This window comes from Agelaius tricolor, unplaced genomic scaffold, assembly GCF_023055355.1.
Source record: "Agelaius tricolor isolate 1412-34295 unplaced genomic scaffold, bAgeTri1.0.p SCAF_2, whole genome shotgun sequence".
NCBI classification, from domain to species: Eukaryota; Metazoa; Chordata; class Aves; order Passeriformes; family Icteridae; genus Agelaius; species Agelaius tricolor.
In genome coordinates this window covers 77,010,976-77,033,060 of record NW_027269262.1, presented here as the reverse complement: position 1 = coordinate 77,033,060, position 22,085 = coordinate 77,010,976, and the positions used below count along the sequence as shown (strand labels likewise).

At 38.2% G+C, this 22,085-nt stretch overlaps 1 protein-coding gene across 1 annotated transcript in view; it reads right to left on the bottom strand.

Moving 5' to 3' along the window:
* MMP16 (matrix metallopeptidase 16) overlaps positions 1 to 6,120 on the bottom strand; it is a 174,057-nt gene extending 167,937 nt beyond the window's left edge. The window contains exon 1 of the mRNA XM_071421634.1: positions 5,707 to 6,120. Within this exon, the coding sequence (XP_071277735.1) occupies positions 5,707 to 5,838 (132 nt within the window). The 5' untranslated portion in view covers positions 5,839 to 6,120. The remainder of the gene's footprint in view (positions 1 to 5,706) is intronic.
* Positions 6,121 to 22,085: the final 15,965 nt, after the last annotated feature.

Sequence of the window (22,085 nt, the reverse complement as noted above, 5' to 3'; positions counted from 1 at the left end):
GTATATCCACTTTGAAGAAACAATGAAGGGTTTTACATTATGTCTTCCAAATAATGGAATGGGAAAGCTTGTGCTTGTTCAAGGTTTACTGGTAGGCCAATAAATATTGTATTTATTTTAGTAAGCTCTCATGTCAGAAAACATTAGGAATACATGTTTTCATAGTTTTATCTTGCACTGCATAAGGTGATTACATAAATCTCTTCAACCATTTTATTTCTTTTCTTTAGTAGAATTGAGATTCACTAATAACTGCGATGCCTAAACACTAAGCTGACAAAAATTTACAACAGGAAAACAAGTTGAACTACAATAATAAACAAATATGTTTTGTACTTAAGGTATAAAATAGTATGTCAGCAGTGAAGCCATAAGAACAGGCACCACACTTCCAACCTGTCTTTGAAAAAATACAGGCAACAGAATCCATGAACTTCCCTGCAATGTCAGTAGCACAAAATAATCTCACACTTTACAGTAGTAAATGCACTCTAACTACTAAGTATTTCTTCACATGTATTTCTTTGTATCAAATGAGAGGCAGTTCATTATATAGTAGATATTCTCCTTCTTTGATAGAGAAGCATTCAGTTGCCTTCCATCAGACACATAATTTTCCAATTCTTTTCCTTATCCAGATATATAAGCAAATAGGAAATATACCACATTATATCTGTATTTTCCTTGACTAATATTTCGCCCACTAATCATCTTCATCACCTAATTCAGTAACTCCTCTCCATCTTTCTAACAATTTCAGTTTGAACTCCTTGTTCTAACAAAAGTCCAGTTCATTTCATTGATATCCTACACAAGAGTGAGATTCCGAATTTAAGTAATTGAGAATCATGCATACTGACTGTAACTTCAGACAATGCAGAAGATCCTCTAAATTCCTGTTAGGACACATGGCACTATTGATACCAAAACCACATTAATTGCTTATCCATGGTTTTCAGCTTGCATTTTAATGAACTATAAAAGAATTGTGTTGTGCCTATAAACCTCACAACCAAGACCACTAGTTCAAAAGTGTGTAAAGGTGCTTTGGAGGATTTATTCCCCTCCCAAATGTTTATTCCTTTTCAGATGCCAGCTGAAGAATGAAAATGGTCTGGTTTTAAGCCTAAAAGACCAAGAGCTTATGGAATAAAAGGTCATGCCTTATCATTTAGCAGGAGCTGGAGGCTAATTGTGAAGTTTATTAACAATGAAAACAATGGGGTTCTCAGAAACTTATTACCATGGAGGAAACTGATGTTATTTTTCTGAAGTTTGGATTCCACTGTGTTTTGTTCCACAACATGCAATTTAACTACCCCACTTTTGAAAATGGGAAATGACTGCATTGTTTTAAAGATCTGCTCACACTAAAATAAGAGTAATTTTAAGACCTCCCCTAGGGATTCAAGTCTATACATTTAGCAATTGAAGGAGAAAAACAGCATAACTGCCAGCTTGAGGAGAGAGATGATGAGGCATGCTTTCTCTGTAGTGTTTCCCACATTACAGATACAGTCAATGAAACTAGGTGTAATTCTGAAAACACTTTCCTCGACAGGGCTTAGGCAGATACTCATCTAAGTAAGAGTAAGCAGCTTTATGTTCCAGAGATCAATCCTATTCTAGATGCATGCTGATCTGTCTTCTGATCAAGATATTTTTGTTTCAATAACCATTTTTCCCAAACCAAAAAGGTAACATTTGTTTTCATTTTTTTATACTAGATATTTAATAGTTAATTAAATATAAACCTACTTATTATTCAAGTACATACAAAAGCTAATGGATGACATTAGGAGAAAAATTTGCAGAACAATACAGTTCAAACAGTGCAATATTGTTTGGTTTAGGAAAGCAAATATATATATGTATACACACTAGATGCATATATAGACACTTGTGAAAGACCATCTATAGTCACTCCCAGTAACACAAAAAGGAGCTATATTTGAGCCACACAAAATTTTATTACTATAGTGAGGAGCCTAGTAGGAGGAAGAAGGTATTTTGTTGCTCTATCACTTTTTAGTAACAATTAGCCTCTATGTGTTTGATTCAGTCTTATATTTGGAATGCTCTTTTTGTAACTGCTATTCCATTCAATTCCATTCATTGATGGACATCTTCCCCTACTAGTGTACAGAAATAGTTGAAAATAGCAGCAAAACTCAACATTGATGACATAGTCTTTCATAATTATACTTGATGAAGTTACTGTTTTGTACCCATAGTTCAGCTCTAAAAGAGGGAGCTAAGAGTGTAGTCCTTAGTTTTTGTCAGAAACAAAGTCTCACAAAAATGCTACTGATAATCAATGAACTTTGAAAATTAATGTTAAGATCTTCTTTTATATATGAGTAAGTGATTCCTAAATTTCATCATGATTTCTTAACCTATGAGTTATAAACATTTCTCATGGAGCTTTAGCATAAAACTCTCATCAATACAAAGTGCAAGCGTGCCCCTCTCATGTACCCTACTCCATGATCTGCAACCTATTCTGCTGTGGCTATTACATGAAATACTGTATACATGAATACATTTCAGGATAGACAGCTGAATTCAGCTATCATTGGAAGCTTGAGGAATTCCTCCATTCAGTTCTTTGGCTAAAAGAAATTTTACAGAGAGGCAACCAAATTACAAGGAACAGAAATGTTCATACAAGCTTGTAAATTTCAGCATTGTGTGTTACTTTTAAAAGGAAACATTATTATTTAATGTCTTTGAGCTACAGTAGTATCTCTTAAGAACTGACCTGGCTCACATCACTGAAACAAACAAACCAAAAAATTCAACAAGACTGAACAGATTTTACTTATCAATCAGGAAAGTGGATTAAACAAGACAGAACAAGAGGAAATAAATAATCTCCATATTTTATAATGTTCAACGGGTATTATCTGTATTTTATTTAAAGACAAGAAAGAATGAAAAGTAAATCTGTTTTTGAACCATCCTAAGCAATTTTTTCCAGTGACAATTCATTCAACTGTATGTACACTACTTCTTTCCTGAAGCCTACTTTGCATATTTATTCTTATTGTCATACAAAATCTTTGTTACATTTTCACAATTTACTCTGAAGTACAACTGCTGTATGCACTTGTGCTGACATGCAGAGTTTTACAGCACAATACATACTTGCTGTTGCCAAGTCCTTTGCCTCAAATTTCCCATGCTTTTAGCCTTTGCTGTTCCCAGCAAAAAGAAAATTGAATTTTCAGCACTATCCAAACAATGTGAACACAGCAATGGCTGTTCTGGGGCAAATGTGAAGTTCATTTAGGCCAGGACCATGTCACTAGCAGTGGTCAAAGGCAGTTACCTAGGAAAAAGCCCCATATTAGAACAACTCTCAAATAATACAGCAATCCCCTGGAACACTCTTCTGGCTCCCAGCAATGTGTGGCTCAGACTTAAATGTGAAAAGACTGGAAGCACTGGTATATGATAACACTCTTTGTTTTCAGCAGGGCTGGAAAGAAGAGCAGAAGATACTTCAAAAAGGAGAAATATGTGCCCTCATCACACATACATGCCACTTCATTCTATCCAACACTGTTTCTTGCTCCTGATATTGCCTTTACCCTCAAAATTTGCTGTTTTCCACATGGAAGAGGTGGCAAAAATGAAAGTGTTTCCCTTCTTTCCTCAGAAAACCTCCTCCTGACTGGAGCTGGCCTCCTGTTCATATTCCACTTGACTAAACCAATCTTTTTCTCTTCCCACACTAGCTCCATCTGCCGCCCGTCTCTCCAGGAGAGCCAGATGCCAGCAAAGCAGACTGCTGTGGGAGGAGAAAGTTCTGTCGCTGGAATTTCATCCCTATACTCTGCAGGGGGCCAGCCTGTGAAGCATAGGGAGGATACAGAGAGCAACTTCCTCTCTTCCACGCTCCTTCCCCTGCTCATCAGTAAAGAAGGCAGCTGAGGACATGAGCAGAAGGATAAAACACCAATGTGTACTCTTAAATATGCAGTTTTAATATTCATATAGCAGAAGTCTCACAGTTGTACTCCAGACTCGAGCATGGTACACACCAGATAAACATGTGAGAAGACATGAGTCCTGCTCCAAAGACCTTACAATCCAACAGAAGCAGAGATGCACATTTGTCATAAGGATCAAATGAGTGACGAGAGCACAGATGACAGAGAAAAAAGACTCGGATTTATAATCAGGAGAGATTTTAATGATTGAGTAAAAAGACAATACTTTCTGGAGAGATGGGAGTCAAAGAAAGAATCAAAGAATGAGTGCAGTTAAGCTGAGACAATTGCACAGGCAACTGCCTGTAGAGAAGGAAAGGGTAGGATGAAAACAGACTTAGAGAAAGAAAATGTGGGTTCTTTATACACTTGATGTGATCTTGCATGAAACAGAGGGAGAAGACACACAGGTAAGAACTTTAGATAAACAGTCTAGTAACAGAGGAGGATCTGCATGAGCAATCTTGTCAGAGAAAGGAGCAAGAATGTGTGTCACTGAGTGAGAACAAGAGCTGATATAAAATAAGCAAGTGTGCATATGTGTGAGACAGGGACGCAGACTTCATTTTTCTGGGAGGAAGAATCATGGGAACCCAGGAGACTAAAAGACTATAAAATAAAAAAGGCTGGTCTGGGCGCAGCAGAAAGTTTTGAGTGGGGTTGGCAGGACAGAAGAAAGTGAAGGTACAGAGTGACCTAACAGAATACCAGAATTACGTATAAGAATCTGAAAGAACACATATAAATTACAGAGACATAGCAAGAAAAATCAATAAGTTGAATTGACAAGGAAAAGAAGGAAATAGACATATCACATTGCAGTAGAGTAAGGGATCATAGCAGAACAAATGGAGTGACAGGATAGAGAAAAAGGAGGAAAGAACATATGCAAAGATGATAAAAGTCAGTAAAGAAACATTAGTTAAGTGAAAGCACTATGTAAAAACTCCTAATGGGAAAACTGGGTGTGTAGACAAGGGTGACTGGAAATGGGTGGTCACTGTAAGTGTAAACTCTTAGGGTTTGCCCCATCTCGGTATACCCACATTTTAATCTTCATTTTCTCTCAGAAAAAATGCTGTTTCCTTGTCCTCCACAGCCCCTAACTTCCGAGCTGTAGTTGCACCTTTATGCCATTTGTTTCACTATTTCTAGTGGCAACTATCTTTCTCATGTCTACATGGGAAAAAGCTCTTATTTTTTTCAGATACTCTACCACAAACGTGCCAAAAATCTCAAGTTTCCTTCCTCCTGTCCCCATAACGCTCTTTCATTCATTCTTCTTCGAAAAAAAACCAAAATAAACCAAACCAAAAAAGGCAGAGAAAACTCAGCAATACAGTGGTATCTTAAGTCCGAGACATTCAGCGAACCTTTCCTGAGCTGCATGTACATTCTGCGCCCCAGGTTTCTTCCGTGCCCGGGCGAGGGTTTCCCGTCTCCCGCGGGCTGCGCTCCAGCGCCCGGCATCGCGCTGCCGGGATAACGGGATCTCCGGCTGAAACGCATCCATCAGGCGGGGCAGCGCGGGGAGGGGAGCTAGCTACCGGCTGCTGGAAGGAAAGCCTGCACAGACGTATGCCCTGGCTGCTGGAAGACATGGCTGGCTGGCTATTTGATTTGATTTGATTTGAGGGACATAAAATAAGGGAAAGGAGGAAAGGGAGAGGGGGAAGCACACACGCTTGCACACGCATCCGGCTGATCTTACCTCCACATTGAAATACTGCTCCGCTTTGCACACTGTAGCACATAAAATCCAAATGAAGGTTTGCAAGAAAAACACCCTGGATTGAGAAACGAAATCCACCCGGCTTCCAGTGCTGGATGCGAGTACGATCATAGTGAACTGTGCTTCAGCGGGTGGAAGACCTCTCTTTCTCTCTCTTTGCCTTAAACAAATGCACAAAACAAACCAGCCTCCCCCGTGTCGGTGAAGAGCCCGTAGCGCAGGTTCACCCACAGCCGGGGAGGAGGAGGAAGAGAAGGAGGAGGAGGAGCAGACACTTCACAGCACAGGCGGCGGCGCGGCAGGGTCAGCTCTCGCTCATCCTCACCACCAGCCCCGTACAGAGGGAATGTGGCGTCCGAGTACAGTCGCTGCTCCTGCACGACTCCTCTCTCTGCCCAGCAGCAGCAGCCGCCTCCCCGTGTCCTCCCTCCGCTCCCGCCTCCTCCGCCTCCTCCACCTCTCCTCCTTCTCTCCTGCCTCCTCCCCTTCAGCCTCCGCCTCCTCCCGGGGAAGGCGGGCCTGCTCGGCTCGGCTCGGCTCGGCTCTGTGCCGTGGCCCGGCGTGGCCCGGCCCGGCTCGGCTCGGCTCGCTGCCCTGCCCTGCCCTGGCTCGCCCCCCGCCGCTCCCCTCCACTCCAGAATGTTCAGGCGAAACCTTCATGGCCCCGCCCCGTAGGCGGCCTAGAGGCGACGGCCCCACCAGGCGGCCCCGGCGCGCCAGCGCCGCCCGGCCGCGCTCGGCGGGCCGCGGCCCGGAGCCTCGGTGGGCGGCTGCTGGGGACCGGCGGCCCGGGAGCAGCCCGCGGCCTTTCCCCTCGGTCCCGTCCCCAGGAGCCGAACGAGTGCCGAAGCCTCCCCGCCCTCTTCACGGGAGGCGCCTGGCGCGGAGCGAGCGCCCCGAGCCACCCGCGGTGCCCGTGCCCGGGAACGCTGCGCTCCCCTCCCCGCGGTGCTGCTTGGGTGATGAAATTCTGCTTAATGCGACCGAAAGCACGGCCTTACACTTAAGGGAAATCAGCGTGTGAAATACTATAGCACAGGCTTAACTTCATGCTGGATATTATCATATTCAAAATGCCTTACGATTACGGCAAATGAACTACTCGTGCAGTGATTTAATAGTAAACGGGACTTTTTTATGCGGCCCTTTGATATGTCATCCAGTATAAGGAAAGTGAGATGATTCATAAGCAGTGGACATGATATTGCAATAATGCATTTTGGGGGGGGGGAAAAGGGGAGGGGAAAAAAAACTCCAAAATTCCCAAGTTTACTGACAAGAAAAAAAAAATTAAAATTGGAATCTTATTTTTTCTGTTTGGTTATCAAAAAATATGCCAAGATCTTGGTCATTATATGGGACAAACAGGAAGAAGAAGACGTACCCGATGTGAAATTTCCATAATCTGATAGTTGAGCCCAATGGCTGAAACTAAAACACATGCAGACTACATGTATGCAATTTTGACTGCACCTGGTAGCAGAATGTAGGACTGTATTAGGTTGTCCACCATTCTGTATATTAAGAGTAAGGCAGTTATGTGAAGAAATCATGATCTGCCTAATCAAAGTAATCCTCTTTAAGCAGAATTCCTTATGTGATACACTTTTTTCATATTAAGGCGTTTTCTGTTCTTCTGATCCTTAGTGATCTCAATGATGAAATTATGAAATACAGAGCTGTCAGCAAGCTAAATGGACCTGTTGGCACTTTGGTGACAAATATGGGAAGTCAAATTAAAGAAATGAATAATTAAGCACAAGTTGAAGAAATGACTTGGAAGAAGCAGGAGAAAACGTGATACTGACGCATGCAAATTATATTTGGGAAGAAAAATTAAAAAGTAAAATCAAAAGGATACTGGTAAAATAACAGCACTTCAGAAAATAATCTGGGGGCTGTAATGTAAATATGAGTCAGCAATGTGTTACCATTAAAGAAAAAAGACAGCGTCACTGTGGAGTGTATTAATAGGTGTGCAGTACATCTGACAGGACAAATAACCTTTCTGCAAGGGGTTGATGAAGGCAACTGTGTTTGGTCTCAAACTGAAGACAGTCCTGAGGAAAATTACCAAATAGTAGGACATGTAGAAAGTACAGATGGGTATAGAAGTTGGAAGAACACTTGTTTAAGAAGATAGAAGTAAATGATCTCTTTATGTGGTAAGTGTTGCTGTGAAAAGGACAAAAATATTCTTTCTGGGGAAAAAAAAAACCCCAATCATCTAAATTATTCATAAATTTCAGATTCAATGTTGGACAAAACTTTCTAAAGTGTTATAGTTTATATACTGAAATATATATGTTTTTATATAGACTCAAAGAATAATGTCCCAAATTTAGCATTTGGAACAAGATACCTACCTAGTGAAAGTGTGGAATCTCTTCCATATGTAGGTTTGATAGGCAAGATTATTCTAGTTAACCTCTCTAATCTTAGGGAAGTGGATTGTATTATGAAATCTAGTAAACTTTTTCACTTCTAGCAAAAGTAATTCAGTAATTTCTTTCCTTTTATTACTGTGAATTCATCACTGTAACTGTATGAAGGAAACACTAACTTTATACTGTCCCTATTGTCCCTCAGCAAACACTAGCTCTACGTTTGCTGGTCTATTTTGTACAGTCTGCCATTAGTGCAATGTCCAGAAATGGAAACAGAAGTGAAAATAGGTAAGTTACTGTAATGGGAATTTCATTTGTCTTCCCGGCCAGGACTGCTGTGGCAATTTATTTTGAAAGGTTCAGGGCCATAAGTACAGCTATCTCTTTCCTTTACACTGTATCCATTGGAAGAAAGACGAAGAAAAGCAATGATATGAAGAGAGTGGTGGACAACAAAGGCACATTAATATTTCTTAAGCATGTTTGAGGAAGAGTGGGAAAGATCACACAGGTAGAGAGAGATTGGTAAGGAAAGAGAGTAGCAATGTATGAATAGGAGCACCAAGGGAGAGACAAGGCATATGAAGGACAGAGAAGATATTTGAAGTGAAAGATGTCATTCAGGAATGCTTGTTTGAGTGAAGAAATGCCAGCAATGGTGGGAAAAGGCTTTGAATATTTATGAGTAAGCTGCGGGCAGAAACATACAAGAGAACGGTCAGAGCCTCATGAGACATCTAAAAAGGAAAAAGAAAATAGAAAAGAATTTAAATCTCCATACAGAGCACTGTTTGTACTTATGTGTGTATGGGATTATGATTGAGATTAAAGAAAAGACAAAAAAAAGCAACAAAGATGAAAGGGTAAGTAAACAAGTAAAGAAGGAAGAAAGCAGAATAATGAAACAGGAAAGAAATGGGAAGTGTTTGTTGAAGTGCTTGTGTGATTCAAGTCATGTAGTTTATAAGCATCTTACAGATCTTTATCAAATACCCTTATGATTTTTATATTCTTGCCTATGGCAGTGACCAGCAGTAATTATTAAGCAGTAAGCTAGTTTGTAGGGAAGCAAAATTTAAAAAGGGAAAGTTTTAATTCTAAAACTTTTAGCCTTTTATAAAGGCAGGAAGAGATCTGTCTCTCTACTGTGTTACCAGTCAGCTCATATACCATAAGAGTTTTTTAGACTCTAGAATGTATCTTTTATGGATGACTGTTTGCAATGGATAAATACCAGAATCTGGCATAGACATGATATATTCTTATGTCCAGCTTCGAACACAAGGCAAAAATTTTTCCTTGTTCTGTTTACCAGTTATGAATAGAAATTCATATAATAAATAATAATAAAAAAAAGAAAATACTGCATGTTGTCCTTTCTGTGGTTTGTGTTGCTTAGCTGCAGATAGTACCAGCTGGAACTTTTAAAAAAGAGAGCTTTGTTACAAGATGTAACAAACTGCAAAGAGTGAAGGTAGATATCACATATTTTAGACTGTTATATTTAGTTGTGGCTTGCAAAAGATTTTTTAAACGCCTTGCCTTTTATTCATGGAATGAGAATTTCATAGATGTGTCCATATGAATTCTGTTTGGCTGTTTGAAAGGTCCTACAGGATGTGAAGGCAATGAGCAAGTTTAACAGCATAGGAGGGATTATTACATTGAATGTATATTCCTGTCAGGATCACTTTCATATTGCCTGTGTTCAGGTATCCGTTTACCCAAGGTTCACTGTAGGCATAAGGTTATCCTGTCAGGAAGTAGAACTGACTTACACTGTCAGTGCACTTTACTATGTTTTCTTGCAGCTCCATCAATGGCTTTATAAAGAACCTAAGTAAAGGTAATGACAAATGACAGTGTAAAACCTCACAACCTCCCCCTGTGTTCTCAGAGGTGTATCCATGTCCTCAGTGGCCACACTAGGTGCCAATATTCAAATCTGAGCACTTATTGGTTTGATCACAGCATCCCAAAAAAACTCACTTCCTCTCAAACCACAACAAGAAGTCAAGTCCTTACTTGTTTACTCTGTGAAACTGTTTACATGAAACTTTATTTTCTTTGCTTTATGACAGTTTTTCATGCTTCTTTTTTCTCTCCCACTCTTGATGCCTTATCTCCATGCTTTCTGATATTTTGCTTTCTTGCAGAGCAAGAAAGGCCTATTCAAGCATCAAGTCTATCAAAAACTACCCAAAATGTTTACAGCCAAAAGCTTACAAGCAGTCCATCTTTCCTTTTGACTGTGCTGGTGATTATTCACTGATTATACAGTAGGGTCTGAATGGCAGTCCAGTGATTGTTGTAAGATTTTAACAATCTCATTGATTTTTACAAGGTTTCCTGTGTTTAAGATTGATATTGGTATTAGGTGAGAGAAGAGCACAGTACATGACACATAAAAAATGACACAGAGCAGTGTCAGGTGAGTCTGGCAGATTTGAGGAGGAAGACATGAGGGATTCTGAGAGAATACACAAGCATAGCTAAATGGCTTGAAAACTAACCAGGTCCTCCGAGAAATATTGAAGGGTTTGGTCAAGAAAGACACAAACAAGTGTCTGTCATAAATATTATGTTTCAGAGGTGTTTAAAGGTCTAGTTGGTCTAGATGGCTGCTACAATGTAAATACAAAGGCCTCCATAGCTCGATATCAGTTTGAATTTTAAATGGAAGATAAATATTCCAGGTCTTGTGTTGCTCAAACCCAGCTGGAAATTCCACAGCAAGATGGCTTAAAATAGGCAATTTTTAAATTACCCCATTAATTAACACCTCATGTCAACTGTACTTAGAACCTGTGTCATTTGTTTCATTGTCCATAAAAATGAATTTTATATATTTTTTCTTTTCAGCTTTCAACATACTTAATACATATTTTACCATATGTTTACAGCATAAATGAATGTTGGAAGTGATATGTGGGGAAAGATAAGTCTTGGCAATTGGAATTTTGAGAGAAATAGCATTGTGTTTGGCAAAAGTAAACCTAAGACTGGAATTTCACAGATGGATGGGATGTATCTGGCAAAAGAGTATCAGTAAAATAGATGGAAATGTTAATATTTAAATATTGTTGGTGGGTGTTGGAGTTCTGGTGAGTGTTTCAGAGTTAATAACCAGTGTCACTAATGAAATCACTGCACCTCTTAAAGCTATTTTTCTTCAGTCTTGGGAAAGAAAATAATTATTATGCTTGACATACACATTCAGGAATATCTTTACTGTGACAGCATAATTTCTTTAATTACTTACTTCTGCATGAATTATAGTTTAGGTTCTAAAAAGCAGTTCTACAGCTTTAGTAGCCCAAGAACTGGAGGAACTTCCCTCAAAACCATCAGACACATATGACTTCTTAAGATCATTTTACTTTATACCATGTACATATGAACTTTTGTTTAAGAAGAGTTGAGAAGAGAGCTTTAAAAAACCTACATATTTCTTGTGAAGGGAAAGTAGTGCTAACAAAAGAAAATGTGTTCTAAAAGGACATACTTGAAAATACATCTGGAGAGGCCAGCCATCAAGAAAGAGGAGGTTTCTTAAGGTTAAGGTTATTTGTAGCATTGTATTGTTTATACGGGTTTTATTGTAAAGCTGGTTATTTTTTATAAGTTAAGATTTGGTTTGACCCTCAGTTCCCCCCATGTTCTCCCTCATAATGGTTTGTTCCTCCTGCCAGTTACCTGTCTATCATTGTAACCAACCCGCTTTCATTTCAAGAACTTTCTATGTCAATTTTGCCTTACCTAACATATGATTTGTCTCCTGAGCCTTTTCCCTCCCCTGGGCCATTCCTATTGGCTCAGTTGTGTCCCTCGCTCCTCCCCTGGGCTTCGTTCATTGGTCCCTCATGGCTCCTCGTGTCACGCCCTTCCCCTTTATCAGTGCCTCCCCAACGGTTTTTCCCTGACACCGTTACTGGCCCCGCCTGGGTCAATAAAGCGCCTTGGCATCAATACGCGTGTCCACTCCTTCCTTCGCCTCCGTGCTTCGCAGTCCTGCTCTCGCTGGCATCACCACGCCGCAGACAGAGCCACTACCCAGGGGTTCTCACAGAGGACCTGGGAGTGGCGGGATTCATGGTCTCCACCGGTCACTCCGGGAGCATCTAGCCAGCACCCGTCAGCTCCAGTGGCCGCGGGATGAGACTGCCGTTATTTTTACTTAACTCTGCCATACAGATACACCCAAAGTGGCAGATGCATATCTGATAGAAACAGTTATTCAAGTGAAAGAGAAAAAAATCACACACAGAGAGTTCAGTTATCTCTGTTTCTCCAACTACAATCTGTTTTCCACTTTTATAGACAACCTTCCATGTTAGGATTATCTTAGCATGTTTTTGCTATAATTGACTAACTGTTTGTCATTTGGGAAGTAGTTGTACGGTCATAGAAGACTATAAAATAATGCATACTCTCATAAGACTAGCATAAAGGTTCCATTTGCAATTTCAGCTTTTTATCTTGAATGCTAGTGGCCTAGTAAGAAAGGTTAAATTTAGAAATGCAGCTTTTAAGTGCAAGAATGTTAGAAGGTGGGTGAATATTTATAGTCAGAATAATCCCAAGGTGAAAAATTTGGGAAAATGAAGTTAAGAAAAGATTCAGAAAATGAATTCTTCAGAATAGTAGGGCAAAAATATTTACCAGGATGTTGCTGTCTGAAAATGCATTGCACACTCACAGACTCTTGTTGCACTGTATAGATGATTTTACATACCTTTGGGGAATGTAAATTTGGACCTGACTCAGTTTTCCTGTTCCCTGGCTCCTCTGACTAAAGAATGTTCAGTTCCTCTGTTTTTAATACAGTGTACTTCTTAATTAGAGCACCGTGAACATTCTCTTCTTCCTCTTACAGGTAGTTTTTCATTTACATTCTAGAAGGAGAGGAGAGGAAATTATTTTAACATAATTAAGCTGAAACCAAATTTTGCCTTGTTAACTTTTTTCATCAGTCAAACTTCATGGCCACCTTGGCTGTTCCTGTCTATTCCAGTGGCAATCAGGACCGTAGCAACAAAAATTTAAATAGTTAGCATAAAATATGTGGGAAAGGATGAAGATGCTGGTGTAGATTGTTAAGAAGAAAAGGATAGATATCTGATGATGCACTACAATATTACTCTAGCATTTTGGTGGGGATGACCTCATGTAAAGAGTCACATTTCAAACCTATCTGTACATATGCTGGTATGTGTAGAGCTATTAAAATAGAGTTAAATTCATTATGTTTCTAGTGCACACTGGTAAAGGAAAAAGATGGGAAGATCAGAGGGCTGTAACTAGATGATCTTTAAGGTCCCTTCCAATCTAGGCCAGTCTATGATCCTATGATTCTATAAAAAGGTGAGACACAGCTTTTGATGATGGTTATTAGCTTTGAAAAATCTGTGTATACGTGACTCCTGGTGGCAGTGACACTGGCAAGAAAGTGTCCAGTGTCCAAATAAGCAATCCAGTTTTAAATCTGTATTCTGTAAAGAGCATATATAAAGTAGTTAGGTTATGCTGTAGACTTTTATCAACACTTACTTGTTCAGTTTAGTGTGACCTCTATAACTGAGGCACAGCAAAGTCACACAAAATTTACTGAAGATTTTTGTAACACACCACCTACCTGCACCCTTTCCAGCCCAATTCTGCTCTGTACAAAGTGCAAATACAAATATGATCCTGGTCCTTATGATGCTTTGTACTATCTTTCTCCGAGAAAGATATTATTTCTTGGAGATAGATAGTACAAAGTTATTATGTTTTTAATGTATATATCTTCTAATCTTCCTTAATCTAAGACATGCAGCGCTTTTTATCTTTCCTCTGCCTGGATTTTTCTGGTCTTCTCAATTTTATTTGCCTCTAACTTCTGCATTGCAAGATACTTCATAAAAGCACAAGAACTGTATTTCTGTATCATTAAGGAGTCTTCCAGTAGAAATCCTATGCATATGTTCTTACTGATGCATAACTGAAGAAGAGGCAGAATTATGCTTAGACCTTTAGTTTGAGAGAAGCTTCCAAAGAGCAGTCATACTTTCAGATTGAGATTTCAAAGGAACCTATGGGATTAGAACACTTACTTCTCATTAATTTTTTTATTGGAACTGGTCAAACTGATTGACATTTTGGAAAACACTAGGCTTACGCATTATCTATTTCATTGTCCTGTGTTGGAAAGCATGAAATAAAAATGAAAGAAATTACAAACAGAAGAATTAGAGACTTACTAATATATATAGTTTTTAAAAGTGCATTTGCTGTTTACTTAGTTGCTAAGTCATCACCTGAGATTTACGCAAGATTTACATTAATTGATTGATATTACAATTGTCCAGCTTAATAACTTCTCTGAAAACCTTTCTTAATCTTATTATTTCTACTGTTGTTGTGTTCAGTCATTCATGTAGTCAGGATGAATAGAATTTCTGAAGGACAGAGGATGACAAAAAACCATCCTTAGAAATACATGGGTTTTTCATTATAACACATGTTAAGGTTGGTATTCTATGAGAGACTGTCAATGTGTGTGTGCACACGCGTGTGTAAGTGTGTGGGTGGGTGGGGGAGGGAGGGAGGGAGAGGACAGAAGGCAGGGTTCCAGATTGTCTTAAGAAACACAATGTCTATTTCTTCATTACCAGAGGTACCCAGTGAGCTTCCAGAATGTAGAGTGAGAGGTGGAGTTCTGAGACAGAAACTTCTTGCTTTTCCCAAACCCATAGATGCACTTAACTTCAAACATATATGTTTAGTATTGAAAAGAACAAGCGTGAAATGTATGCATTGAATCCTAGTGCGAACATATATATCTAAATATGGATTGAAACATTGGAGCTTAGATTAAAATAGAAGCAAAAGTTTTCTCCTTCGTTCTTTGAGAAAGTTCTGTTTCACTGGCTCTATCTTGTCTGGAGCTCAAGTCTGTAAGATTAGCATATTTTGTTAAACAAATAAGAGAGCTAGTTTATTTTTTAATTATCATTACAACTTGAAGACTAGAGCTCATAAAAGAATTTAGTTAGGATTTTTCTAATTTTTTGTGCTTCATTTATTTAACCAAAGTGATGTTAACATACATAGAGTTGTAGTCTGTAGGTATCTAAGTACAAGACTGATGGAGAGAAATTTTACAAGGACGTGTAGTGATAGGACAAGGTAGAATGGTTTTGAATTGAAAGAGAGTAGGTTTTGATTAAGTATTCGGAAGAAATTATTTATTGTGATGCTGGTGAGGCACAAAAGCAGGTTGTTCAGGGAAATTATGAATGCACTATGCCTAGAAATGTTCAAGGCCGTGTTAGATGGGGCTCTGAACAGCCTGGTCTAGTGGAAGCTGTCCCTGTCCCTGGCAGGGAGGGTTGGAACTGGATGATCTTTAAGGTCCCTTCCAAGACAAATCCTTCTATGTCTATATGAACTCTAAGCTTTGTAATTGGTTTTTTTTCCCGATTTAATGTAATTCTGAGCAAAACTTATCATTGAAAAACTAAAATTTGAAGGTTAAAAAATCTAAATATCCGCAAAGCACATAAATGATCAATAGTCTAAAGAAAATAGCTGGTTTTATATTAAGATGAGGAATTCAAATACATCTATAAGTATGTGATCATACAGAAAATTCTTGGGGACCATAAATAATAATCAGATGACTTAGGAGGCTACACAGACTCATACAAGACCTGGAAATTTCCAGTAAGTGGACTGCAAGTAACCTATGAATTAAAAATAATTTGATTAAAAATTCCACTCCAAAAGAAGTGTAAAGCAGACAGAGTCACTTCCACCATTCAGCTTCATGTGCTGTAGAGTGATTTAATTGTTTTCAATGAAACTAACTTTTACTACCAAAGGACTTGTTTCAGGAAATTTGTATGTGACTTAAATAATCTCTTGTAGCACAGTACAAGAGATTAAATTAAATACTTTGTTAATGCATCAGAGATCAGCTTAGTATCTATGTGATAAGAGAACCAATATTAATGCTGAAAAATAAGTTTATTTTTTATTATATGAATATCAGGTTAGTGCAAAGTCTGTAGAACTTAGGTCTTCAGTCTAACAAAATTACTTCAGTATTCAAAAGTGGTGTGTATTAAGGGAACTGTTTCATTATGGTACTTTACAAATACTTAAAATATTTAAGCCTTTTTTCTAATCTTGCTTTACAGTTCCTTGGATTTTTATTAACTTTTTAAATGACAATGATATAGGTAGCATGGTTTGCTGACATGTATCACGTGCACAGAACTTCTTAAATTTAAAGTATTATTACTGAATACTTAGTTTTCCAGCCCTTTGGAAAATTTCAAATAACTGGACAGTACTCATACAATGGCATTGGCATCATGGTATTAAACTGGCGCTGTGGAGTTTGTAAGTGTTCTGGAGATCAACTATGTCAGAGAAAAGATTCCAAATCTGATTAAATGTAATGGTGGTAAATACAAGTCCCGTGATTGGCAAAGATGTTATATGGGCAGTTACAAAAGGAGGAGGAGCAACACAAGAAAGACTACAGAAAAATAAGGCATAGTCTGAATTAAGGTTTATAATAGCTTGCCAAGAAAGGTAAATGTTGTTCTGGGAATGGCTCATGGAAAACTAACAGCTATGAGTGATATTTTTTCCTTCCTTCCTCAGTCTTGGCAAGGCTTCATCTAGAAATTAGGTTTGGGCACCATTCTCTAAGAGAAAACAAACAGAAAAGAGCAACAAAGTGATCAGAGATTTAAAAACAGATGAGAAAAGCTTTTATCTTGAATTGGAAATTGGATTTGTATAGCCTAGAAAGAAAGACGGTGCAGAGGACATGGTAATCACTTCCATGAAAATGTACAACTATCATGAAAAGAACACAATTATTCCTCATCACTGTGGGATAAATTTGACTTAATTTAAACCCACAATAGCTAGGTTACGCATATTTTTTGTCTTGCTGTAATAATATGTAAATGTTGGAAGAGGCTACTTTAAAAAGGCGATGAAAATTCAAACTTAAAAATGTTTCAATCTACTCCTGCCTGAGAGCAAAGTAGATTGACCAAATGACTGACCCACTAATTATCTTTTTGATGAATTACAGGTAAGTAATGCAATCAACCTTAGAAAAAAAGCAAATTAATATTTAATCAGGGTTTAATTTTGTATAAAAGTTTTTTAATAGTTCCAGACCTTGAGAAGGAATACAGAACAAAGAAATATTAGCATTTCTGCAGTACATAGATCATAGATTTGGTTATTAAATATAAGTTTCTTTTTTTTTTTTTTTTTTAGTTTGTCAGGAAAGATCATCACATGATGGGAAGTTTTGTGGGCTTTTGTGGAACACATTAGTGTGCTGACTAATGGGACTACTCTTCGAAGCACTAGAATACTCTCGTTTCATCTTTGCAGACAGATGATATATTTTGCCCTAGCTCCTGGAATTAAAACCTTTTCATTTAATGATTAAAAATGTACTTGCTTGGAATGACATGAGCTTGCCGTTCTGAGAATATGATGACAATAATACAATTGTGATGTAATTACAGCATGTACAGCTTTGGGAAGTGATCTCATTTTCTGAAAGCCATGAGTCCTCCTAACAGTTACCAGTACAGTGTCTAAACTTACAGTTGGGAAAAGGGCATCACAGTCTTTCACCTTTCTGTTGTTGCCTCTGCCTCTTCTCCCATTTTTGGGGAGACATTTTGGTTTTTTATGGTGAATGGAAGAAGCAATCTCTTCCCTGTTCAAAGGGGTTGGTTTGGTTTGTGACATCCATCTGAAGGCCACTTCCATATTGCTCCATATTGCTCCATAATAAGGAAAGGGAAGAGCAAAAAAACACAAACAAACAAACAAAAGAACAAACAAAAAAACCCCACCAAACCAAAGAAACAAAACCACCAAAGAAAACCAAAAACCAACCAACAACCACAACCTCAAACCAAAGCAAAAAAACCCAAAAACAAAACCATCAACAAGGAAAAAGATAATGACTGATAAAAAATGATGAGTCAATCTGAATGGGAGAATATCCTTTTTAGATGTAGGCCAGAGATTGATTTGATATGGTAAAGATGAAGTATCAGTGCCACTAAGAGAAAGCAGGAAAAATGATACTGTCTGAGAACATCATGATTGGAACTATGGAACAAAGAAATAGTGAAGTAATAGGATGAGATCAAGAAGTGGAACTATGAGACTTATTACTGCCTGACTGAATTGGGAGAAAATATCCTTCATCTGGAAATTGCTTGGTATATGTTAAAACAGCATGAGCAAAATTTTTGTGCAGTACAGAAAGCAGTTTTTTATTCCTTGCAAGAGAAATCAGCAAATCCTGCATCCACTGAAATTCAAAGGGGCATGTGTCATATAATTACAACCCAGAGATGTGAGTTCCCCCAGTTTATTGAATATTTGCCTATAGATTTATTTATGATAAAACTAGTCCTAGATTCTCATTCACAAATATTGCTGTAAATCTGGATCCTGTCAATTTTATTTATAGAGTCAATCCTATAATTTTATAGAATGTTATTAAATTCTTGACAAGCCAAGCACAATTCAAACTCAGAATAACCAGAGATTCCTTAATATGAGGAATCCACTCTAGTGGCATTTTTTTACCTAGCCTAAGGATGGATCACAGTTATGACCAAATGGCTGCTTGCTTTCATCAGCTGCATTAGAGTTTCTTTGTAGTTGATCTGACCCCAGGAATAGTTCAGGGGTGGAATTGTTGCTTGACTGATACACATCTCAACATGTTCACCTTAGAAGCTGTGTATATGATGACTTATATCTGTGTGGTGATACCTGTACTGGCAAGCACTTAAACTGACCCATTTTTTATAATGGAAGAGGCAAAGCACCCGCTTGCCAAATTTTCTTGCATTCTTCTCTGAGGCTGTTTAAGATATCTGCCCACATTTTCACCAGCAGGTCAATGTTGTGCACTTCCCCTACCCTCAGAGGGAAAACTCCTAGGTAGGCATCAAAGAGTCAAAGTAAGATTTGTCTTTGTCTAATTTTCATTTTCAGCTGTGGATGTCTCTTCTTTCACAGTGATTTTGCTGTCATTTTTTTTCCTAAATCAACAGTTGTTGAGAGAATATACTTGGTAAATTATGCAAACTGAAGCCAAATTTTAAGTTGCAGATACAATCTATCAGTTAAAGCTCTGAAAAGGGATTATAAGTGACTGGGTTTTATGAATATATTAGAGTTCTTTATGACAGGAGCAGAATAATACCAGATTAAAAAATATTCAGAATTGTCAAAGAAATACATTGTAGAAAAATTTATCCCTAATTCTTTATGAGTGATATATAGAAGTCCTCTCTGCCCTTAAAACTCAGAAGCATTAAACATGTTTCACAAAATTCAAGCAAGCATAAATTTGTGCCTAATTTGCTGATACTGGATGTGAACTTGTTAGGGAAAAATTCTTGTTTTATGTATCTGTTTTCCAGAGAGCAACAAAAGCCCTTGTTTAAAGGGCTCTGGTGTAGTCCAGAAGAGAATGGTTCACTGGTCCGTTGAAGAGCTGAGCACAGGCAGGGTAGTGCTCTGACAAAAGAACAACACTCCTGCAGGAAGGCAGGGCCATGAGAGGAACAGCATCCATCAGCAGTCCCGGATAAGATGAGATCATGGGTCAAGTCTGGGGAGATCACCGGGATTCCTTCAGGAGTGACAGGGACAAGGCTGGATACAAGGCTGCTACAGCATATGTTCCAGGTCTATGTAGTTCCCTTGGACCAGAACAGCAGGAGGCAGGTGTGGGCTCGGGGACACCTTCACAGCAGGGCAGGGCTGTGTGTCCTGGCATGAGCTTCATGAAACCTCCAAGCCCATAAGAAGAGTGGCTGGGTGAAGATCCAGGTGAGGCTGCTTAGGGTAGCTAAAGCCTGTTAATGTACTCCGGGCCCTTGTGTAAATCCGGAGTAATCCAATTCACTTCAAAGCATAAGCAATGGAATTTGCAGTAATCGGTCTCTCTCAGTCAAATTTTCAAGCCTGCTATGTGCTAAGAAATGGTTTTGAAAAATTATGCATCATTTAATAAATATTTATGTAGCTCCTTATTGTGTGAAATAAGTATTATTGATGGACTCCAAATATTAAAACAACTCCCACCGGATATTTAAAAATTATTAAATTACCAAATTATATTAACGTTAGAAATGCATGCTGCAACATGGAAATTTGTGATATTTGTGAAGCCGTATTTTACTCCCATTAATACTCAGTATTTCATAAAAAATTCAGACATATTTTATACTCATTCTTGTTGTTAGTTAAAACATCCAAATTGCAATTCATTTCATATATAAAGGCCACATTTAGACACATGTGAAGGGATCTAGCTATGCTATCTAGATTGATGCTCTGTACAGTTTGCAATGGCCAGTTAGGTTCCTTAAACAATGCTTTTAGACCTCCCTATGTGGTTTCTTTCTAAAATCCATCTACATCTTTATTCACCTTAGCTGTCTTTATTAGACCAGTACCTTCAATTTTAATCTTTATAAAGTAATTTAAAAACTCCTATATTTTATGCATGGCCTGATAATTTTTTGATATTCTTCTGACACTATTTTCTTTTGTTTCATTTCTGTGCTGCTTATCCTTTACTTTTTTCTCAGATTGAACATTTTTCAAGGCTTGCTCTCTGTCCCCAAAACAGTTTTACATGCTACTAATTTCAGAAATTGAACCAAGCATTGAAGCTACAATAGAATATGAATAATGCCTTAGAGTTATTGGGACTGAATAATGCATACTGAGGAGCTGACACCATAGAACTGTAGAATGTTTTGGGTTAAAAGGTACCTTAAAGATCATCCAGTTCCAACCCTCCCATACCCCATCACAGACAGGGGGACTTTAATTGTACCAGATTTCTCAGAGTCCCATCCAGCCTGGCCTGGAACACCTCTAGGGATGGGGCATCTACAGCTGCTCTGGGCAACCTGTTCCAGTGCCTCACCACCCTCACAGTAAAGATTTTTTTTTCCTAATATCTAACCTAAACCTACCATTTTTTAATTTGAAGCCATTTCCCCTTGTCTTGTCACTACATGCCTGATGTATTTTTTTGAGCCTTAGGCAGTCATGCCATTCTTGACTGGTTGATGCCACTGCCAGATAGATATTTGAAGCTTTATTGCAACAGACTTTTTTCATTGTTTGATGTAATACAAGAAGTTTTCTGTCTTCCAATATAATTTGCATTTCATAATCCCCAGCAAATACCTTTTGAAAAGTAATTAATGGGATATTTTTCAATCAAAGTTATTTTCTGGTTCAGACTCACTGTTCTATGTTACAGAGCATATGTTTCTGAAAACTTTTTCAGGTTAATTTATGCAATTGCAAATAAATAAGTCCACTAGAGGGCAATAACATTGTTAATGTAGCTGAAATAACAACATTTCATTTTTATTAAAAAAAATTTTAGTGAATAAGGAAAAGCACAGGGAACCATTTAAGTGACTGGGTGTTTGACTGACTCCAGACTGGGAACACTACTCATTCAGCTTCTTCAGTTTTCATATCCCAGGCATACAAATGGTAAACAGATGTACTGGTCCTCAGATATTCCTTTTTTCCATGAGGAGAATGGGAAATGTCAGAAGGACAATTTTGTAAGCAGAGAATTTCAGGGACTCCATTTACCTAGTGTGATTCAATCTGAGATATTAAGACCTTTAGTCTTTATCCTCAACAATAATTTCATGTCCTACTAGTTAAAATGTCCCTTACATACATAAAGAAGTTGGAAAAGTAAAATCATCAAATCCCTTTTTGATCTGCAAAGTGCCAGAAAGACTTACCAGTGTCTTCTAAAGCTATGCTTTAGAAGTTTACACTAAAGCTTAAAGTATGAGAAGAAAAACATAAATAAAGAATCAGAGAAAAGGTAGAAGAGTAGCTAGGAGTCTCTTTCAAAAATGTTTGGACTCT